This window comes from Coloeus monedula (genome assembly GCF_965178545.1).
Source record: "Coloeus monedula genome assembly, chromosome: 13".
NCBI classification, from domain to species: domain Eukaryota; kingdom Metazoa; phylum Chordata; class Aves; order Passeriformes; family Corvidae; genus Coloeus; species Coloeus monedula.
The window spans coordinates 12,352,065-12,370,639 of record NC_138793.1 but is presented as its reverse complement, the minus strand read 5'-3'; the positions used below and the strand labels follow the sequence as shown (position 1 = coordinate 12,370,639).

Below are 18,575 nucleotides of genomic sequence, written 5' to 3'. Positions count from 1 at the left end.
TTGTCCTATTTTTCTTGCTTTCAGAGGTAACAGAACTCAAACTTCACTCTTGGAATTATTTTTAAAAATCTTTTGTTTGCAAACATAATGTGGTCCTTTCTGCTTACTTGTGTTTAGTGTAGTAAGCAGATACCAGGACAGGCACTAAAAAACAGCATGGAAAATGCAAAACCCAAAGCCCTCAAAATAGTCCTTATCCAGCTTTCTGTCAGAAAAGGAAGCAGGTACTTTTTTAGGATGGAACTCATACAGGTTGGTAGCAGCATTTGCAGCTTTCTGAAGAGGAGATTCCTGTGCCTGTGCTCCACAGGCCCTTGGCTTACCCCAACCTGTCCTGGAGGCTGAGGCTTTTGCCAGCATGTTTTAGCTTGTGCAAGGTGGAAAACAGCTGAAATTGAAAGCAATTGTGTTGTCCTCTCTGAGGGCTTTCACAATTATTCTGTGTTACTGTGAGGTCTGGTTCTCTTGCCACCAGATGGCACCTAAGCCCAGATAATAGGAAATACATATCTTCAACAAGCCCACAGCAATATTTTATTTCTTTAAATTTGCACACCTACAAGAACTGTTCAGTTCTATTTATTACAAATTATTAGAGATGTATAGAAACATGAAAAAAGACATTCACCTAAACTTGGCTACACTCAAAATCCAGATCCTGAGACACATCTCAATGAAAAACAGTAAAAGTAGCAGATATAAGTGTATTTCATTACAGATGCCCTAAAAGGTAAAATCAGATTTTCTGTGCAGGGATGCTATTTCTGCACCTGTTTAGGCATAAACAATCAAAATGTCAAGGAATATTAGATCAGTAAAATATCCCATCACAAAGCAATCTCCATTTGTCATTGGAGTCTGTCCATCTGCTATGATGTGCACACGTATGGACTTAAAATATGAAACACCAAGTTAAAATATATGTGGTTACAAATGGAACCTTTATTTAGTTCAAATGACAGACACAATGAATTATGCTTGAAACTACATCTGTAATGAAACTGATATATTAACATGTCACTAAGGCATTTCTAGAAGGATGCAAAGGCACAAAACACAAGGCTGGAATTCAGCCTCAAAACAGTAGTTTTCAAAGTAGTGAACAGGCAGCTGCCCTGAGGAGCTTGGAGCCAAGGGCAGTGAGTTTTGATATCACAGTGTTATGTCAGTTTTAACTAATGGTCCCATTGCTGGCCTCCATATTTTGGGAATACTTGCATGCAATCAGCCAGACACTGCTCCATATTTGGTCTGCATTTTTCAAAGTGATCAATCCAATCCACTCTCACCATCCTCGTCACCTTGTGCTTTTTGAGGACATCCTTCCCCCTCAGCCAGGCCCTGTGCTTCTCCAACACTGCCATTTCCTGTTAAGAGCACAAAGGCAAAAGGCAAGTGAAACTCATTCGTGGTCTTTAATACTGAAAAAACAAATATAGAGACCATTTTTTTTCAACCATTTAAATGAAACTCAATAAGAAATCTGTGTACAGAAAGAGAAAACATTTTAATTCCTAATTTATTAGGATTCCCACATAAATAAAAGGAAGCAGTGATTGTAACTAACAGTCCTCAACAGGAGATGAACAGATCCTTAGTGTGTCTGTGCCACTCCTGTTTTCTCTGTGATTAATAATGTCACTGTAATCTTACCATCCTCTTCCCACGAGCTTGGGTCATCTGGTTGATGACAGACTGGTGACAACAGTAGATCGTCCTTGGGCACAGTGATTACCTCTTGGATCAAGGGTTTCAAAGGGACTACTTCTTTATCTCTGATCTCCAGGTATCTTTCTGAATTATCAGGCTGTGTAAAGAAGCTTTTGAGAAGGGGTCTTAAGTGCTCCTTTTCACGTGCTTTATGGTTCTGACATACACTTGAAAAAATTGCTGTTGGAACTTCTATTGAATTCTCAAGCATGCTTTTATTGTTTTTCTCTAATGCAGAACTGCAGTCATTTGTCACTTCAGAAATTATTTCAATCTTTGGGTGACAGTCCCGCTGTAAAGGTAAAAATGTAATTGAAAAATTATTCTTAGACATGAAAGCTAAAGGATGGGTAAATATCTCTTGGATCCATGTAACAGTTGTCAGCTTTAATGTGCTGTTCTCATAAAATATATGGAATATATGCTTCACCCATAGCTCTGCTGCTTTGTGGATGAATCTTAGGTTAGCAATTTCTCAGGCATTAGCAACAAACTGACCATAAACTTATTAACAGTTCATAAAAAGAACACCTATTTCAGCAATTCAGCAATGTGTGGGCTCTGTTCTAATATTTTACTCTGAACAGAGGAACCTGACCAACATCATCTGTCTTCAGCTGAGAACCAAGCACCCTTTGGAGCAGGACAGCTGCTAACACATCCTCCTTCACCAATCCTCTTTCCTTGCCTTCTTTTAATAGGAGGCTTTGTTGGCCAAGACCCTGTTATGAGTCTGTTATCAAAAGGGCAAATCAATTCCATGCCTTATGCTGACTTTAGGAACAGTTGGCATTATCTTGGAAAGACTTGTAAGAGCATGTACTATACCAGCCTCTGTCTCCAGCAAGGCCAGTATGATTCTGTGATCAGCATGAGAATCAAAACTGGGCTTTTAAACTTTGTTGTCTTCTTTTTTTCTCTTCTTCTTATAGGCTTGTGCCTAAAAGATTAGTTTGAGCAAAGCAAAACACTAAGGTGGACAAGGACTGGCCTGCAGTGGAGAGGAGGAGTTTCAATCTCTCTGTGATTTCAGTTGAAAAATCAGATTTTATTCAATAGTAGGCAATTTGCACCATATCAGTACTGGTAAAGTATATTTTAAGACTAATCTTCAGTATAACAGTACATCCTATTAAGAAATTAAATTTATGTAACTGTTGCATTACTGATCATAAGTTTTTATTCTACTTTTGTTACACACAAATATAAAAAAATCAGAATTTGAAAGATTTACATAGAGAGATGAAAGTTTGTAAATGCATAAGTGATTGCATCTCCAAACCAGCATTTCACAACTTAGATTATCCTCATTTTGCAAAACATTTGTAGATGTGTTTAGGGAAGCTTCATTACTGGAATTAATGAAAATGTTACCTCTTGAACAAAGATTTCGTCTCCTGGGGGAAACTCACTTAGAACTACATCTTCTAAATCAGGCAGTTCCTGTGAACAATCACAGATCAATAATCAGTGAGAAGAGCTACTGTAACCCATGAAAAATGACATCTCTGGCTCACTGGACAACTTCTTCAAAGCAATGCTCATCAGGGTGTGAGGCCACAGCCAGCAGGACCCCACTGCCATCCTCTCCCAGGGCCAGTCAGCTGTTAAACACATGTGGGAAAGGGAAAATTCATCTGTCTCCAGAAATAGCAAATGGGAAAGCAATAGCCTTAATGTCAGACTGAATGCTGTTTTCTACTATGCTGTGTGATTATAAAGGAAAACAGGATAAAGAGTAAGGCATTACCAGGATTTTAAAAGCAAACATGGTTTATTCTCTTAGCTGTTTCCTATCTATTCAACAGATTTAATCCCACTGCAACCCATCTTTATGGGTAAGTGCCAAATCCAGACCTGCAGTCTTCCTGAAACTGCATATCAGTAAACTCTGTTAATGTAAATACACCTAATAAACCAATGTTTTACTGAGAATGAATTAAGGATACAGAACAGCAAACTTGCTGAGAACTGTTTTTCCTCATACAGGTCCCATCATCTCAGCTTTCCACTAGAAAATATTATCTCAGACAACTATCATTTGCTGACGTGAAAGCAAAACCAGAAGGTGGGAATGCAGAATCACAGGTAGAACCTAATACCTTGTTGCCATTTTTTTAATGGTAGGTCAATACTGGGATAAGCATCTCCTTTTGTTTTTAGATACTTTTAGCACTTAATGACTTTGTAGCTGACTGCTTGGGGTAGTAGCATCAGGTACATCTATTCTGTACTGTTTTGTGTGGTGAAGATTATTACAGAACTAAAATCAAGGAAGAAAATTTCTCCTTCCTGATATGGCTGCAGCTAGCGCAGCATGTCCTGAAGTCACATAGTTTCATAAAAATAGCATTAAAAATGTACAAATTAAGATCTGAGACTAATGTGGAGTTTGATGTCAATAGGGAGATGAAATAGCTGTTAGTGTTGTTTCAGTCATCAGGGTGCCTTTGCAGATCAAGCCAAAATCACTTACTACAAGTTAACCTAGTTTAGGTACATGGGAATGTGGTTCCCACACTGCCAAGGCATGTGCAGCAACAGGAGCTTGTTTCTGCTTGTCACGGGGATGTCATAACCACCCATTGCAAATCCTCCACCACTCTTCTCCCTTTTATTACTCCTGAGACCATCTACAGACTCAGGATATGAAAAAAGACAATGGTGCTGCTCCAGAGCTTCTCACCACCGGCATCTTCCCAGCCATTCCCTGCTATGTCAGCACTAAGATTCTTTGGAATATCTGCAATAGGTAAGTACTGGAGGCTGTTGGGAGAGGCTCCTTCTATTACTAAATGTCGTTGGAAGCATTGAACACTGGAATGTGCATTAGTGCATGATTTGGGTTTGGTTTTTCTTCTGTAGAATTAAAATAGTCCCACTTTTTACATCTCTAAAGAAACCCCACAGATGTGTTAAGAGTTAACTTAAGAGTTACTTTTATACTGCCTTAAAGTTTGTGCAAAGGGGCTTCCTGTGGTGCCATAGAGCATCAAGGGAAAAACAAACACTGAATCAAGGAGATCTTCACATTGTGGGTATCTACAGTGTCATTGTGCATTAAAAACCTTTATTTCAGACGCTGCAAGATCTACTTTTAAGAATAATATTGTGCATACTTTGAATTGCTGCCCATTCTTTCCACTATCTTTTTTAAACCTGTTATTGAAAACAGCTGAACAGGAGGAGGCAGCAGCAAACCCTCTACCAAAGCAGTGGGCTGAGCCCTTCAGTAACAACATGGAATTTTTGCCTGGGAAATTAAGAGCATGACAAAGATATGAGGCTTTTCTGCCAGTAGTTAACAATGCCAGTATAGGGTATCAAAGAGTGTATTAAGTGCTCTGGGAAATCATAAGCTCAGAAGTTTTTATTGCTGATTATATCATAGTCTGACACTGTCAGTTTATCAGCAGAGTCCTAATTAGGACATATTGAACAATTCTCCTTTGAAATGAAGTTGTATTTTTCAGTGGTATGTATGTCCTCCTCATGGTTAAATATGGTAAACAGGTTTAAATGTTGCATCAGATAGAAACTTCAGATAGTAGAAGATCATACTACAAATGTCAATCACTTATTATATATCTGAATAATGTACATTCTGTTTTTCTTGGAAACTGAAATCAGAGTTCTATTTTGAGAATTTCTAATATCTAATACTGCTGGGTGACATTTACAATGATGGGGGTGCTATTTCTTCCCTATGCTTTTTCTGCAGTAGTTCATATTTTCAACTGCATATTTCATTGGAGTGTTGATTAAGAGGACAAATATATCTACTGGATTCTTTTTGCTGTGATTTCTGTTTTTAAATGAGAGCCCTCATTAGCTTCTCCAGAGAAATCACAAAGATAGAAGGTCAACTTCAGGTGATTTACAGGGCAAAAGGATTTATAAGATAAAAAATTTAAGGACAAAATAAACTTTGGAAGCATTCTTTATATATGTTTCACTGGAAAGAATACCCCTGCAACTTTGCTTTTTTGGGTCTTTTTCTTTCTTTCATTTTTCTAACAGTATACCTTTCTTTAAAACCTACCCATATAGTTTTATTAGCCAGAATATTACAAGAATTAACTTGGAGAAGACAATATCCACATGTGAACTTCTCAAAGTCTGAATCCAATACATACATCAAGAGAAAGTTTCTCCAGTGTCTCCAGCTTGAACTGTTCAATTTCAGCATATTCATCCCTCTCAGGAAGCATGGCCTTGTCAGTAGCTGCCTCCTGCCCTGGTAGATTTAAAGAATAATCAATAGTCAGTTGCAGAGAACTAACTGAATAAAAAATATGTCTATACTGCAACAGCAAGCACTGCAAAACCAGACTGCTGGGGACATGACTACCACTGCAGAATTCACAGCTGAATCCAGCACTTTGTCTTTCTGTGATATTCTGGGACTCTCTTATATTGTATAAACTAATATTTGCATTTTTCAATAAGGTGTTCCACTAGTCTATAAAAGCATTTCTCCATGTGTGAAGGTACAAAACAATCTCTAGAGTAATGACCAGCTTCTGTTGGCAGACAGACTGCCCAGTTTATGTGGGAGCAAGGAAAGTCTGTAAACTCTCCTGGCCTGCCAGTAAACCTGGCATGTTTGAGAAGTGAAGTTCCACCTTTAAGTTGCAGAAACTGCAGGTTAAGCCTTCAGAATTCTACTATTTGTTGTATTTAAGGAATATTTTACCCAGTATTCCTTGATTTCACCTAGTCGCTGTGGAAATCGAATGGAATGTTTTTATCTATGAATTAGTTGGCTTGACCCACAGCAGAGGCAGTGCTACACTAAGAGCTTGGCTCATCCTCTCTGCACGCTCACTTTGGTTTGGCTCTTCACTGGGTACGTTACCATCTGTCTCCTCGTTGAAATTTGTGCATTTGTAAGAGTCTGGTTCCTGTGCACCCTCTCGAACTTCATCAGGCATATTTCCAGATGTGAAATCTCTGTTATCGCCTCTATTTGGTAGAAGTGTTATCGCTTCATCACAAACATCAAAACCTGCATTTTTAAATTTCTCAGTCTTTTCTTGAGCTTCTTCTTCTGATCTGTTTGAAGTCTCTGATGTATTAGAATTTCCATCACCATCTTTTGAATTTACAGGTGCCCCTACAAAAGAAATAATTTCATTAAAATTGCTGAGCTAATCTGCCACTGCTCATTTTAAATATCCAAACACTACTACATTGGGCTAAAATACGCAGGAAAAGCTCCTACTTTGTTTGAGCAGCTATTTGTGGATGAGTAGTCTTCCCAAGACTGCAGCAATGCTGTTTTCCCATCTCAACTCCCCAGCAAACAGAAGTTCCCCAGAAAAAAAATCATCTAGAGAAAACACTTAAATAATAAATGTCTGGTATTTCTAATACTTTGAAAAGGCTCACAAGTGACTATGTATTTAAATACATGCTTGAGGACTTTGATGGATGAACAACAAGTGCTGGTTACCCTCTCCTTTGTGCAATCCACTTGCTTGCAGACAAAGTTTTACTTAGTCAATCCAAAGATGTATCAGATAAAGACTCCTCTGCACATTCAAATTGGTCACAGACATCTTCCAAAATAGTAAGCACAAACCTTCTAGGGTATCTGTTGCAACTCCTTCCATGCACTTCTGTCTCCTCTTTTCCTCTGCTCTTTGCCTAATTGCTGCTAATGCATCAATACTATCTTGGATTTTTTTTCTCTCTCTGGTTTCCCATTTTTCCCTTTCTGCTTTCTCAGCTTCAAGCCCTCCAGCAGCCCAGGCTTCTGCACAGGCTCTAATGAAAACACAAAAGCTCACTGTAATACAGCTATAAAAGCTCATCTTTGCAATGAGAGAGAAATTTAAAGTAGCTTGCAACAGCACAAAATAGCTGCAAGAGAAAAAAGCAGATAGTGGTGACAATTCCTTATGCAACAGGGATGCATGTTTATCTCATCTTGTACATGGAACTGAAACAAAAGAAACAGAGATACCCAAATGCTGATTGGTGATTACACCACCAGAGGTTGGTCTGCTATTGGCTCAGCTTTTCCAGACACCTGCTCAGTTTCTGTTGACATCAGAATTTGCCTCTGGTTTACAGACCTGGTATAAAACAATTCTGTTCAAGAATTATTTTGTGAAAAAATACATTGCTTTTTTCTAGGTATGTTAGATGTAGAACTCTGTAGTATAATACTCTTCTCCTTGAGGTCACCCACCTTCAATAAATTATACTGTTCAGTCTTCTTTTCCTTTCATGACAGTATTGGCAAAAATGGAGGAGTGATTGCTAGCACTTGATTTTTACTGCTGTGTAAAGAAGATGGCTGTCTTTCTTACCTATCCTTTGGGAAAACTGGTCTGTCATCCAGATATGTCAGCTGTTTTAGTTGAACAGTGAGTGTTTTTCTATAATTAGCAATTTTCTTTATCACCTCGTTTCCCATCAAATTCAGCACATGCTAGAGAAACAAGGGAAACAATTTTTAAACTTGAGTAGCAAAACCCCCACTCTGGATATATGCACTTTCCCTGTCATTTCAAAAGCAAGAAATGAATAAAACATCCAGGGTGTTACAGGTGATCTACAAGAAACACAATAATGTTTAATAATGTTTCTTTTAGACTGATACCTACTGTGCCCTGAACTACCCAACAAAGCCACTTAATGGGGCTCACCCACACACGACAAACCCTCAGCTACTTTTGGCTTACCAGATTAGGCATCATCTCCAGAATAGCTACAATACTTGGATCACTTAGATTGTTGTGGGAAAGATCAAGAACAGAAATACTTGGGCATTCTTGCAAGTGCTGGATGTCTTCCACTGTTCGTAACTTATTGTGAGCAATCTGCAGAGTCTGCAGGACTTTCAGACAAGCTGCCAGACAAGAACAGCACAATGAAAGGAAAGGTAAGAGTTGCTGCTTCGCAGAGGGTTTTCTGGAGCAAGTAAAAAACTGCATTGTCAAACTAGTTGTTTATATTGAATTTGGAGCTTTTTTCTAAATTTGTTATTCTGTTATATATACTTTTTGGCTAGGCCTCCAAAGCTTTCTTCACCCCAGGGAAAAACAGCAGCTTGGTTTTAGGATGGTAGTTGTTTTTAACTCACATTTTAAACTAATCAGTTACACAAAAGCAAGAGCTTGTGTTTCAAAATTCTCCAATGTATGCAAGTAGTAATGTAGAGAAATTGTTTTTTATTTTCTGCTGAGGACAGAATAAATCTTTTAGCAGATATAAGATTTGGTAATTGTGTCTGCAACTGCCAAAGCACATCTTAACTGTAAAGTAAATGCTGAAAACTGAATTGTCAGCCGGTCTGCAACACAGACAAGTACTGAGATGGTATTAAGACATAAGGAAAAACTACTTCATTATCCTAGGTATCCATGTGAAAGCAGTTTATATGTATTTGCTCTTTCTCAACATAGGTTTGATTCAACAGAAGCCCTGTGGGCTTTGGTATGGATATTGTGCAAAATCCTAACACAAATAAAAAAATCCCTTGAAACCAGTGCCACTAATAAAAGCTTAGTCAGAACTTAGGAAATAGGGCTTGTCAGAGGCTAAAACATGTTGTACCAACAGTTCTTACAGAGATTCTCAATGGTCCTAATGTAGTTGTTACTGATATTGAGGGAATCCAGCTTTTGTAAGGGTTCTAGGTTTTCAATTTTCTCAATTAAATTGAGTTGCAAATAGAGGCAACGCAACTCTGTCTGAGCCTCCAAATTCTCAATTTTTCTTAAGCCATTGCATTGCAGCCACAAACACTTCAGTCCAGTATATTCTTCAAGATTCTCCAGCCGGTCAAATCCTGCACAGAAAAAAAGATATTTTAAAATGAAATGGCACTGGCTGAAAACAGCTCTTTGGAAGAGAAAGTTCCATTAAACCAGAGCTGCTGAAACAGCCTGAGAGAGCACTTGGACTGAAGTTACTGCCAATATTTCCACTGAATTCATGGTATTGTTTCTGGCCCATAAAGGGCAAAACCAGTACCTATCCTGGTCTGTATCTCAGTAGCCCTTAAGATGCTAAATAACACATAGCAAAACCAAGGCCGAATGTAGAAGGTAGCATATCCTATTTATTTGGAAGAATTCTTAGGTTAACTTGGACCAGGTAGCTGCATCATGCAAAAACCTGCTCAGAGACCACAAGAGGATGAGTAATGTTCATTCTAACAATTTTTTTTTCTTTCAGTAGTGTCTGCAAACATGGAGCAAGTCTTTACTGTTTATTTTCTTCTCGACCATTTGTATTTGGCAGTAAAAAAGTTCAAAAAGCTAGAAAAATCTCTTTATACAAACAATTTAAGGAAAAACACGTTTATTTTCCTCTGAATGCAACCCAGGCCAGTATTTTAAGACACTTCTCAGAGGGTCCTGTTTCAGGAAAAGAAACGAAAAATATGTCCCTTGATTCCTATTGATCCTTTGAATGGCGCCACAAAGTGAGTTAGATGTACAATCAGTTTACTTTTCTACCTCCATATTGACTCATTTTGTTTCCCAAATCCAGTATTACATAAAATTGTGCTTCTAATTTAAAAGAATGACTAGATACCTTATTTCAGTGAGCCATGAAACAGATTCTCTGCTAAAATGCTACTTAAAATGATCAAGCTAGGCAGTCATGTTCACATCTTACCTTTATAATGCAAGTATAGTATATCATTTAAGTATGGGGTCCAGTATAATTTCTGCTGTTTACAGATGTCTAGCAGAATCTTTTTTGTCATTCTAAAATAGTACAGGAAGTAGAAGCAAAACAAAAAATGTATATCAGTGCACATTCTGAAATCTTTTGTTTCTACAGATTCCAATGCAACACAATTAACAGTTCTTTCATGCAAGAGAAATAGCTACAGCTTTCAAAATTATATTCCAATAAAAAAGAAGCAGTGAGGGTTTTCAGAGTGGCTTTTCATTTCTACCTTTGAAGTGAGTTACCAGGCCCTTCTGCTAAAAAACTGAGAGTTCATAGGAAAATGGACAGGAAATTAGAGAGTCCATCTTCTTGGAAAAGGGCAGCGTGATTCCATGTTAGCTTCTGGTTCCAATGTTAGCTTCCTCTCCAATTCTTTCCCCCGTTCCTCGTTGCTTTGGTACAGGACCTTTGGTGGCAGAGCCAAAATGCAACATTTTTCTCAGATTAGAAAAGTCAGTAGTTATCAACCCAACATTTTATTGAAATGCTGACTCCAAAATAGCACTCAATAGTTTTGATATACAGCTGTTTGCTAGCTGGGAATGCCACTAGGAATTAACACAATGCCTTGTCTGAACTGATGCAGAGAAATGGTTAAATCTACTGGCAAATGACTTCCACAGGAGCTTGCACAATTTTCTCCAGATCCATTACATGACTACCTCATGTGGTCAGAATATAGTTTGCTACTGTGGCCATAAAAACCAAACATCTGTACAAATGCTGGAAGTACCACTAATACCTGACTTATCCATTATTCTCAAGTTCTCCAGAACTGAGATGAACACACAGAATAGCAAAACTCCTGATGATGCCAACACATCCACAGACAATGTATTACCTTACAGAGCCTCTCTTTTCTTCTGTCCTTTGACTGGATGAGCTGGTTCCAGACTTCTGATCAGTACCTGATTTTTGTTCATTCTGTTGATCTTTTCTGGACATACAGTTGACTTCTTTCTCTTGAGTTTTAATAGCTTTATAAATAAGAAAATTAGTTGCAATTTAACAGCAAGGGTAGGGAAAATGTGTCGTTGCCAATTACTTTAAAGAAATATTGAAAAGCACTTGAATATGAATTTCAAGAAGAGAGTGTTCTAATCAAGATTTCTGTTAACATTTTTAATGGAACTTAACTTTTTTACACAGCATTGTAAAATAAATAGTAGCAATTGAACTGTTGAAATCTGCATATTTTATTTTTTTTTAGATCTGGAAGTCAGATAGTACCCATTATTCTTAAGATTACTATAATGTACAGTGACACTAAAGTATTGACACCAATGTTCCTATGGTGTTAGACATTTAATATGTATTACATTTAATTAACACCAAATTGAGTTTACTGTAAAGAGACTACAGTAATGGTGTATCAGAGTCATCCCAAGCACTGTTAGTCTAGCTCTTCTACAAATTTAGCCTTCTGCACTCCTTGGAAGGTGTCTTTATACTGCCTTTAATGGCAATTTCAGTATTTCTCTCTTCACTTGCCCTGGACCTTCTACTTGTACTTGTAGCTGGTACATTTAAAGAGAGAGTGCAAACAAGATGATTGTACCAGGTTACTTAAATATGACTGTAATTAAAACATAATAATCAGACATATTTAGTAACGCAAGAGGCAATGGGCTGAAACTGATGCACAGAAGTTCCACCTGAACATAAGGAAGAACTTCTTTACTGTGCTGGAACACAGCTGGAACTGTTTGCCCAGAGAAGGTGTGGAGTGTCCGTCACTGGAGATATTCCAGAACCATCTGGAGACAATCCTGTGCCATGTGCTCTGGGATGGCCCTGCTTGAGCAGGGAGGCTCTGGACCCATGACCCACTGTGGTCCCTTCAAACCTGACCCATCCTGTGACTCTGTGACTTAGAGGTCAGACTAGCTGTGTGATTACAACACTGAAGGAAATATCTCTCTGGCAACAGGAAAGTAAGAAATATAGGGAAAGAAAAAAAGGCCACAGGAAGATAGCAATTAAGTATGCCTCAGTTATGTCAGGATTTCCAGTGACTTTGCTGGGAGAAAGCACACACTCGTATTTGCTTCCAGATGAGTAGGAACAGCCGTGATGTGCAGGCTTTGTGTGCTGGCGAGCGAGCCGGAAGGGCTCACCTGTGCTCACTGCGCTGCCCTCACGCTCCTTATGGGCACCTCCGCTCCCGGTGTCGCCCAGCGGCGCCGCCCCTGACGCCTCAGGCGCCGGGACCCCCCCTCCGCGGCCGCTGCCCGGGTCTCCAGCAGGCGCCGCCTGCATTCTAACACCCCCGAGCTGGTATGGGATTTACGCTCTGAGTTTTTCACACAAAATGTCCGCAGGCTTTAGACGGCGGCAGACGAAGGACGGAGCAGAGCCCGAGCCCCGGCGGCCGCCTCAGCCGTAGCCATGGCGATGCCGCGCGCAGGCCCACAAAGCCCCGCGGCCGCTCCCGGCAGCCCCGCGCGGCGCAGGCGGCGGCGGGCGCGGGCAGCGCGGCGGGCGCGGCCCGGTTCTGCGGGCGAGGCGGCAGCGGGTCAGGGCCGCGGCGGGGGTGGGGTGTGTCCGGGACAGCTCGGAACAGGGAGGGTTCGGGTCTTTCAGGGCCGGGGCTGGCCGAGGGGCCGAGGCGCCGGGCCAGCTCGCTGGGGCTGCGCGGGGAGGGCGCGCCCGGAGCCCGTTGTCCCTCCCTGGGCGAGGGGCGAGCGGAGTGTGGCGGTGCCGGGCGGCACATCGGGTCCTGTCGAGGAGAGGACGGATTTGTGATTGTTTAAAAAATGTATTAACTAGTAAAAGCCGTGTGAGGCACAGCAAGCGCGGTGTGCGGCGTGCCTGATGTGCTGCACTGTGCCGTGGTTCATGGCAGATGCGGCGCTTTTGACAGCGCTGGGGACTGACGTTCTGTCTCTGAGCCTGCTTTGTCTCTCATATAGCTTTTTGTCCTTGAAAGAGCCCGTTTTTTCTTTGTGTGTCAGCTGCCTCGTGCTGGTTATCCTTGCTTCTCTTGTAGGTGGTTCTTCATCTTCCAAAATTGCTTTTCACCTGTTCAGCTTCTGCTTGAATTGTTTTATTTACAGAATCGTCGATCAGTGTTGTTGCAGTATAACTGATTAATAGCTAAGCCCAAGAAAAAGGGCTAAACAGTACCTAACCCAGTGAGGATGATGATAGGTGACACCCAAATTTTAGCAGACTGACTTATGGCTTTTCTGTGTCAAAACAGTTCAAACTGTAACATGCTGAATCTCAAAGGTTATCCATACAGTCTGAAAAGTTTATGTGGCCCAAGAGGCAATTGTAATTGCCGGTGTCTTTTTTTTTTTCAGGCGTCTGATCACCATGGCTGCAGTGGATCAATTCTCCCTCTTGTACAGAGAAATCAGTCGCTCCTGCAGTTTCTACATAGAAGCCCTAGCTATTGTTGGAGCTTGGTACACAGTCAGAAAGTGTGTGTCTCTGGCGTTTGACACTTACAGTGCGCTCAGGCTGCACGTTATCCCAAAGCTGACTGGGGAGATTGATCTCGTCAAGAAGTACGGAAAATGGGCCGTAGTCACTGGTAAGAGAAGAAGTGGTGAATTTGCTTGTTTGTGTAACATACTGTGCCAGTACTGTGAAACTTGGTAGCTTGTGCTGCTGGGTGTACTTTATGTCATAAGCTGGGGCCTGTAGTATCTCTGGTTGAAGGTTAATCTGCCTGAGCAGCTGCTGTTGTTTGTTGCCTTTATAAACTAATTCCTCAGGAGATGGGCAAGCTAAGTGAGTTGACTGACTGCTGAGAAAGAATCACAGTAATTGTTGCCCAGATTTGCAAGGTACATCTTGAACACCTGCAAATGTAGACAGCGATGCAGACAAGATCCTTTTTTTTGCTATGAGGTGTCTATATGTGCTCTAGTTCTTCAACAAGGTTTGAGTCCTGTACCTCTGACGTTCCTGCCTTTCGTTAAGGTTCTCCTTTGGGCTCTGTCTTTCTGTCATAGAAAATATAAAACTTTTATGAGGGGAATTGCAGAAGGTGGTTGACAGGGTTGTCTCTACTGTTGTGTCTTTGAATTCAATATATTCAGTGCCACATGATCTCAGAAAAAAGAATAAAGCTCTGATTGAAAGAACTGTCAAAGTAGAAGGCTGGTGTTGCTCTGTTTTCACTTGTGTATTGTATTGCTGTTTTGTCTCGCAGGTAGCACAGGTGGTATTGGGAAGGCTTATGCTGAAGAACTGGCAAAGCATGGTGTCAATATCATCTTAGTCAGTCGAAACAAAGAGAAGCTGGAGGCTGTATCCAGGAGCATATCTGAAACCTATCAAGTGGAAACAGATTTCATAGTAGCTGATTTCAGCAAGGGGCGTGAGCTTTACCCAGCCATTAAGGAGGCTCTGAAAGACAAGGAAATTGGGATTCTGGTGAATAATGTAGGAATATTTTATGCCTACGCAGACTATTTTACTAATCTGTCTGAGGAGATGCTATGGGACTTGATCCATGTAAATATTGCTTCTGCTACCATGATGACACATATTGTGCTGCCAGGCATGGTAAAGAAGAAGAAAGGGGCAATTGTGAACCTTTCTTCAGCAGTCTGTTGTCAGCCAGCACCGATGTTGACAGTCTATGGAGCCTCTAAAGTAAGTTGGGGTGTAGTGTTAAATGGTATGCACTGGAAAGTACATTATAGACTGGTTATGTTATGGGGTTTCTTAACATTCAGCAAGGATGTCAAAATACTTGAATGTTTTCTGGGGATTTGTTTAAATATTGGAGGTGAATGATACATGTATTATGCAGTAAACTCTTCATCCTCACCAGTGCTGGGCTTTGAACCAAAGTCAGTGCTCTTGGATTTTGTGTGAACTGTGGCATAACAGTCATTCTAGGAGAAATGTTGCCTTTCTCAGATGCACAAAGCAGAGAGGCAGTTCTGTGCACCCCGTTGAAAGGGTCAAGAATTTAATTTCTCTTCTTCAGCTGAACTGTGCATATTCCTCAAGCCTTTTGCATACCAGTATTTGGTAGCAAAAAGGGCTATACTCGTGCTCAAGCCACCACTGTGACGAAGAGTGTGGCCAGATCAAGCCACTGCTTCATGTAGTACCAAGGAGTGTTGAGCCATATTTGGGGACAAGTGGAAAGAACTCCCCCATAATTGTCCTTCCTGAAGAGATCCAGCCAGTAATGAATAGGATGGGGCAGCTAGGTGTGAAGAATGAATGCTCATGATGATGGTGGATTTACACTGGATGATGTGCTGCTGAATCCACAAAAGCAACTGGGATTGTGGAAGGATCTCACCTAGATCCAGTGTCTAAACACAAGTGGTTATTGCTCCCAGCTGTCTGTGGCTGCCCTCTGTTGTAGCCTTGCTCCTGACATAGCTCTTGTATTTCCTTTGGCCTGGAGCAAAACCAGCTCTTACTACCCCAAGGTATAGAACTCTTTGCAGACTTTCTTCAGTGTGGAAACTTGCTTAAGATTACTGTTTCTGTGCAGAGTATCTGCCCCTTTAGTTATGTAAGTGTATGTAGAACTGCACCCTGAATTAAAACAATTTAAAGGCTTGAATGAAAAAGAGGAAACACAAATATACCAAAGTTTCTTCATTTAGCTGACAAAATAAATCCAAATCCTAGATCAGCAATCCATCTTTAAGGCTGGCCTCAGAACACAGAAGTGAGAACAAGCTGCTGTAACATAACAGTGAATGGTGTTTGAAGTGGTCGCTTTAGTTTTCCTAAAGCAGCTGTAAGAGCCTTTGTACAAGATGCTTTCCCAGCAAACTGTTGGGAACACCTTTTGCAAGGCTGTTTAGGAGCAGAAAGATGTCTGCTCACAAGCTGAGTTTGAAATGCTTTTTCTCAGGGAGAACTGGCTGTGTGGTACAGCAGTAGCTTCAGCAAGGAAGGCATCAGTGTTGCTGCCCCAATAAGACTGAGCCAGGCTCATTTTTTGGTCTGATTCCAGAAGTCCCAGTTATCAGGCTTGTGCTTTTCTTGTTATTCTGTAAAAGTAAAATGAGCTAAAGGAGGTAATGCAGATACACATTAACGAATGAATAATTTTGCATAAGGTAGTCCCAGGAAATAACTGACCTGGCTTCTGGAGGATACAGCTGAATGCGAAATTCACCTGTCAGTGTATTAAAGATGGGACTTTATTTTCTCCTTCTGACAGTAGTGGGTAGAACTGGCTGTAGAGTGTCCTTGCAATGCCCCCAGACCAAACAAGGTGTTTGTTTTAGATGAAATAAATGTTCTTATATTGTTTTTAAGCAGAAATTGTCAGACTGTGTTAAGCAGTCACTTTGTCCTGCAAGTTACATGGCAAGTTTATAGCAAATAACAACACATAGAAATGTTGGTAATACTTCAGAAATTTGTATTTTTATACTATTTATTAATTTTATATTTATTGAGCTGCTGTAAAAAATATGTTACAACTTTTCTGTAATTTTAATAAAACCTTGCCCTGAGATTTCATTGTTTAAAAAAAAAGAAAAAAAAAAAGTCTCTTTCTGCTTTTGTCTTTCTAGAGCTACTTGGACTATTTCAGTAGAGCACTACATTATGAGTATGCCTCTAAAGGAATTTTTGTTCAGAGTCTAATGCCATTTATAATTACTACAAAAATGGTAGCATTCAGCAGCACTGTATCAAAGACATCTATCCTTTTTCCTACTGCTGAAGAATATGCAAGTCATGCTGTTTCTACTCTTGGGTTATCCATAAGGACCACTGGTTATTGGAAGCATGCAATACAGGTAATGGAATTCACTATAAACTATTTCATGTTTGTCAGTAGAAGTACATCAGCTGTTTACTTTCTTAGGAGTCTAAATGAAAACTATGCCCATTCTGAAAAAGTGTAATATATATTGTAGACTTTAAGCGTTGTGCCGTGTTTTCTCACTAGTTCTGCTTTAGAAAATCATGCTTGGGCATGCTTATTTTTGAGATCAGAGAATGAATCCAATTCTCCCTTGAAATGCACACAAAAATGGGAGTCAACTTTTTACTGAAAAGCACAGAGTATCTCATTTCACCTGGGGTGTTGCTGACTGGGCAAGTGTTTCACTGTCTTCTGTAAACAGAAGCAGCTTTTTTTTGGTCTTAATATATTGAGCGTATTTCTGCTTTGGGAAGGGGTGGGTAGGGAGGATGGAATAATAGCAGGAAAAAACAGCATCCTTTTGTTCTAAGCTACCTGGAAGCAGGTCCTCCATTTGTTTGGGTTTTCATTTTTGGGGGCAGATCGTTTTATGCACATTGGTCACATCTCATGTATCCCACCTAGTGACTTCCTGTAGCATTGGGTTGAGTAGGTGGAAATGAAGAAGTGGGGATTAGTCCAAAAGGAATAAAAGAGGTAGGATGGATTTTGGCAAGATGTGGCAATTAAAGGAAGTGGACAGAATTGCTGTTGTGAACTTGACCAAGTCAGGATTTATTTGCAGAACACTAACTGCTCAGCTGTGGGTGCTACTTCTGAAACAACTGAATAAATGTACTTCCAAGGGGTTGAATTGTAAGGCTTAGTTGATGATATTCAAGCACTTTTTGCCTTGCTTTGGTAGTGATTTGAGAAACTGTTTACTTTAATGGAATGTATCTTAATCTGTCCCTTCCTTTCATTTTTTTCTGTTCTCTTGTCTCCCTGTGCCTCTCCACAGCTCACACTGGGTGAGTGCCTGCCTGAATGGATGTGGGCATGGTTTGCACTGTATTTGGGCAAAATTCTACGCAAGCAAGCTTTGGCAGCCAAAGCTAAATAGGAGTAGCTCGATGTCCCACGTGCCAGTTCTGATCAGAGTGCTGCAGAAATGTTTAATGCAGCTTGGAGGACTTACTGTAACTTATCCGTACCTTGTTAAGCAAGCTACGTAACCTAGACGACAGAAGTCTGGATCCTCTCTGTATCCTTGTATTAAATAGCTCTTCTGCTGTTTTCCTTTATGACAAAGTGCTGATGTTCTTGATGTTACTCTCTATTCACTTTCTCATTGAGATAATTGGGCAGCGCAGGCACAGTGTTATTTCTGACAGTAAGTGACCATCTCTCACATAGTGCTACACGATGTCCATTTGTAAAGTTGAGAAAATTTGAGACTCCTCCAAATCCAACAGAAATGGGACCCCCAAAATATCAAACCATTCAAAATGACAACTGTGAAGTTGTGGAGAAGGTGGGGAGC

General features: G+C 40.4%; 2 protein-coding genes across 2 annotated transcripts; one reads left to right on the top strand and one right to left on the bottom strand.

Annotated features, from left to right (window-relative positions):
• Positions 1–1,269: 1,269 nt before the first annotated feature.
• On the bottom strand, positions 1,270–12,666 carry DNAAF1 (dynein axonemal assembly factor 1; the record flags this gene model as incomplete). The annotated part of the gene is made up of 12 exons (XM_082290013.1): positions 1,270–1,367; positions 1,654–2,002; positions 3,085–3,153; positions 5,847–5,947; positions 6,557–6,826; positions 7,295–7,479; positions 8,028–8,149; positions 8,403–8,569; positions 9,290–9,511; positions 10,348–10,439; positions 11,249–11,384; positions 12,525–12,666. The coding sequence occupies 12 exons, from the start codon at positions 12,664–12,666 to the stop codon at positions 1,270–1,272; spliced, it is 1,953 nt and encodes a 650-aa protein (XP_082146139.1).
• Positions 12,667–12,861: 195 nt separating this feature from the next.
• On the top strand, positions 12,862–18,343 carry HSDL1 (hydroxysteroid dehydrogenase like 1). Its single transcript, XM_082290014.1, has 5 exons — positions 12,862–12,922; positions 13,713–13,945; positions 14,570–15,015; positions 16,917–17,144; positions 18,054–18,343. Exons 2-5 carry the CDS (start codon positions 13,726–13,728, stop codon positions 18,153–18,155), a joined length of 996 nt encoding a protein of 331 aa, XP_082146140.1. The 5' UTR covers positions 12,862–12,922; positions 13,713–13,725; the 3' UTR covers positions 18,156–18,343.
• The last annotated feature ends 232 nt before the right edge of the window (positions 18,344–18,575 follow it).

Excerpts from the sequence above, each read along its gene's own strand:
- HSDL1 (XM_082290014.1), top strand. The coding sequence starts at position 13,726 with ATGGCTGCAGTGGATCAATTCTCCCTCTTGTACAGAGAAATCAGTCGC. Across the intron at positions 13,946-14,569 it reads AAAATGGGCCGTAGTCACTG|GTAGCACAGGTGGTATTGGG; the intron begins GTAAGAGAAGAA and ends TTTGTCTCGCAG. Across the intron at positions 17,145-18,053 it reads ATTGGAAGCATGCAATACAG|CTCACACTGGGTGAGTGCCT; the intron begins GTAATGGAATTC and ends GCCTCTCCACAG.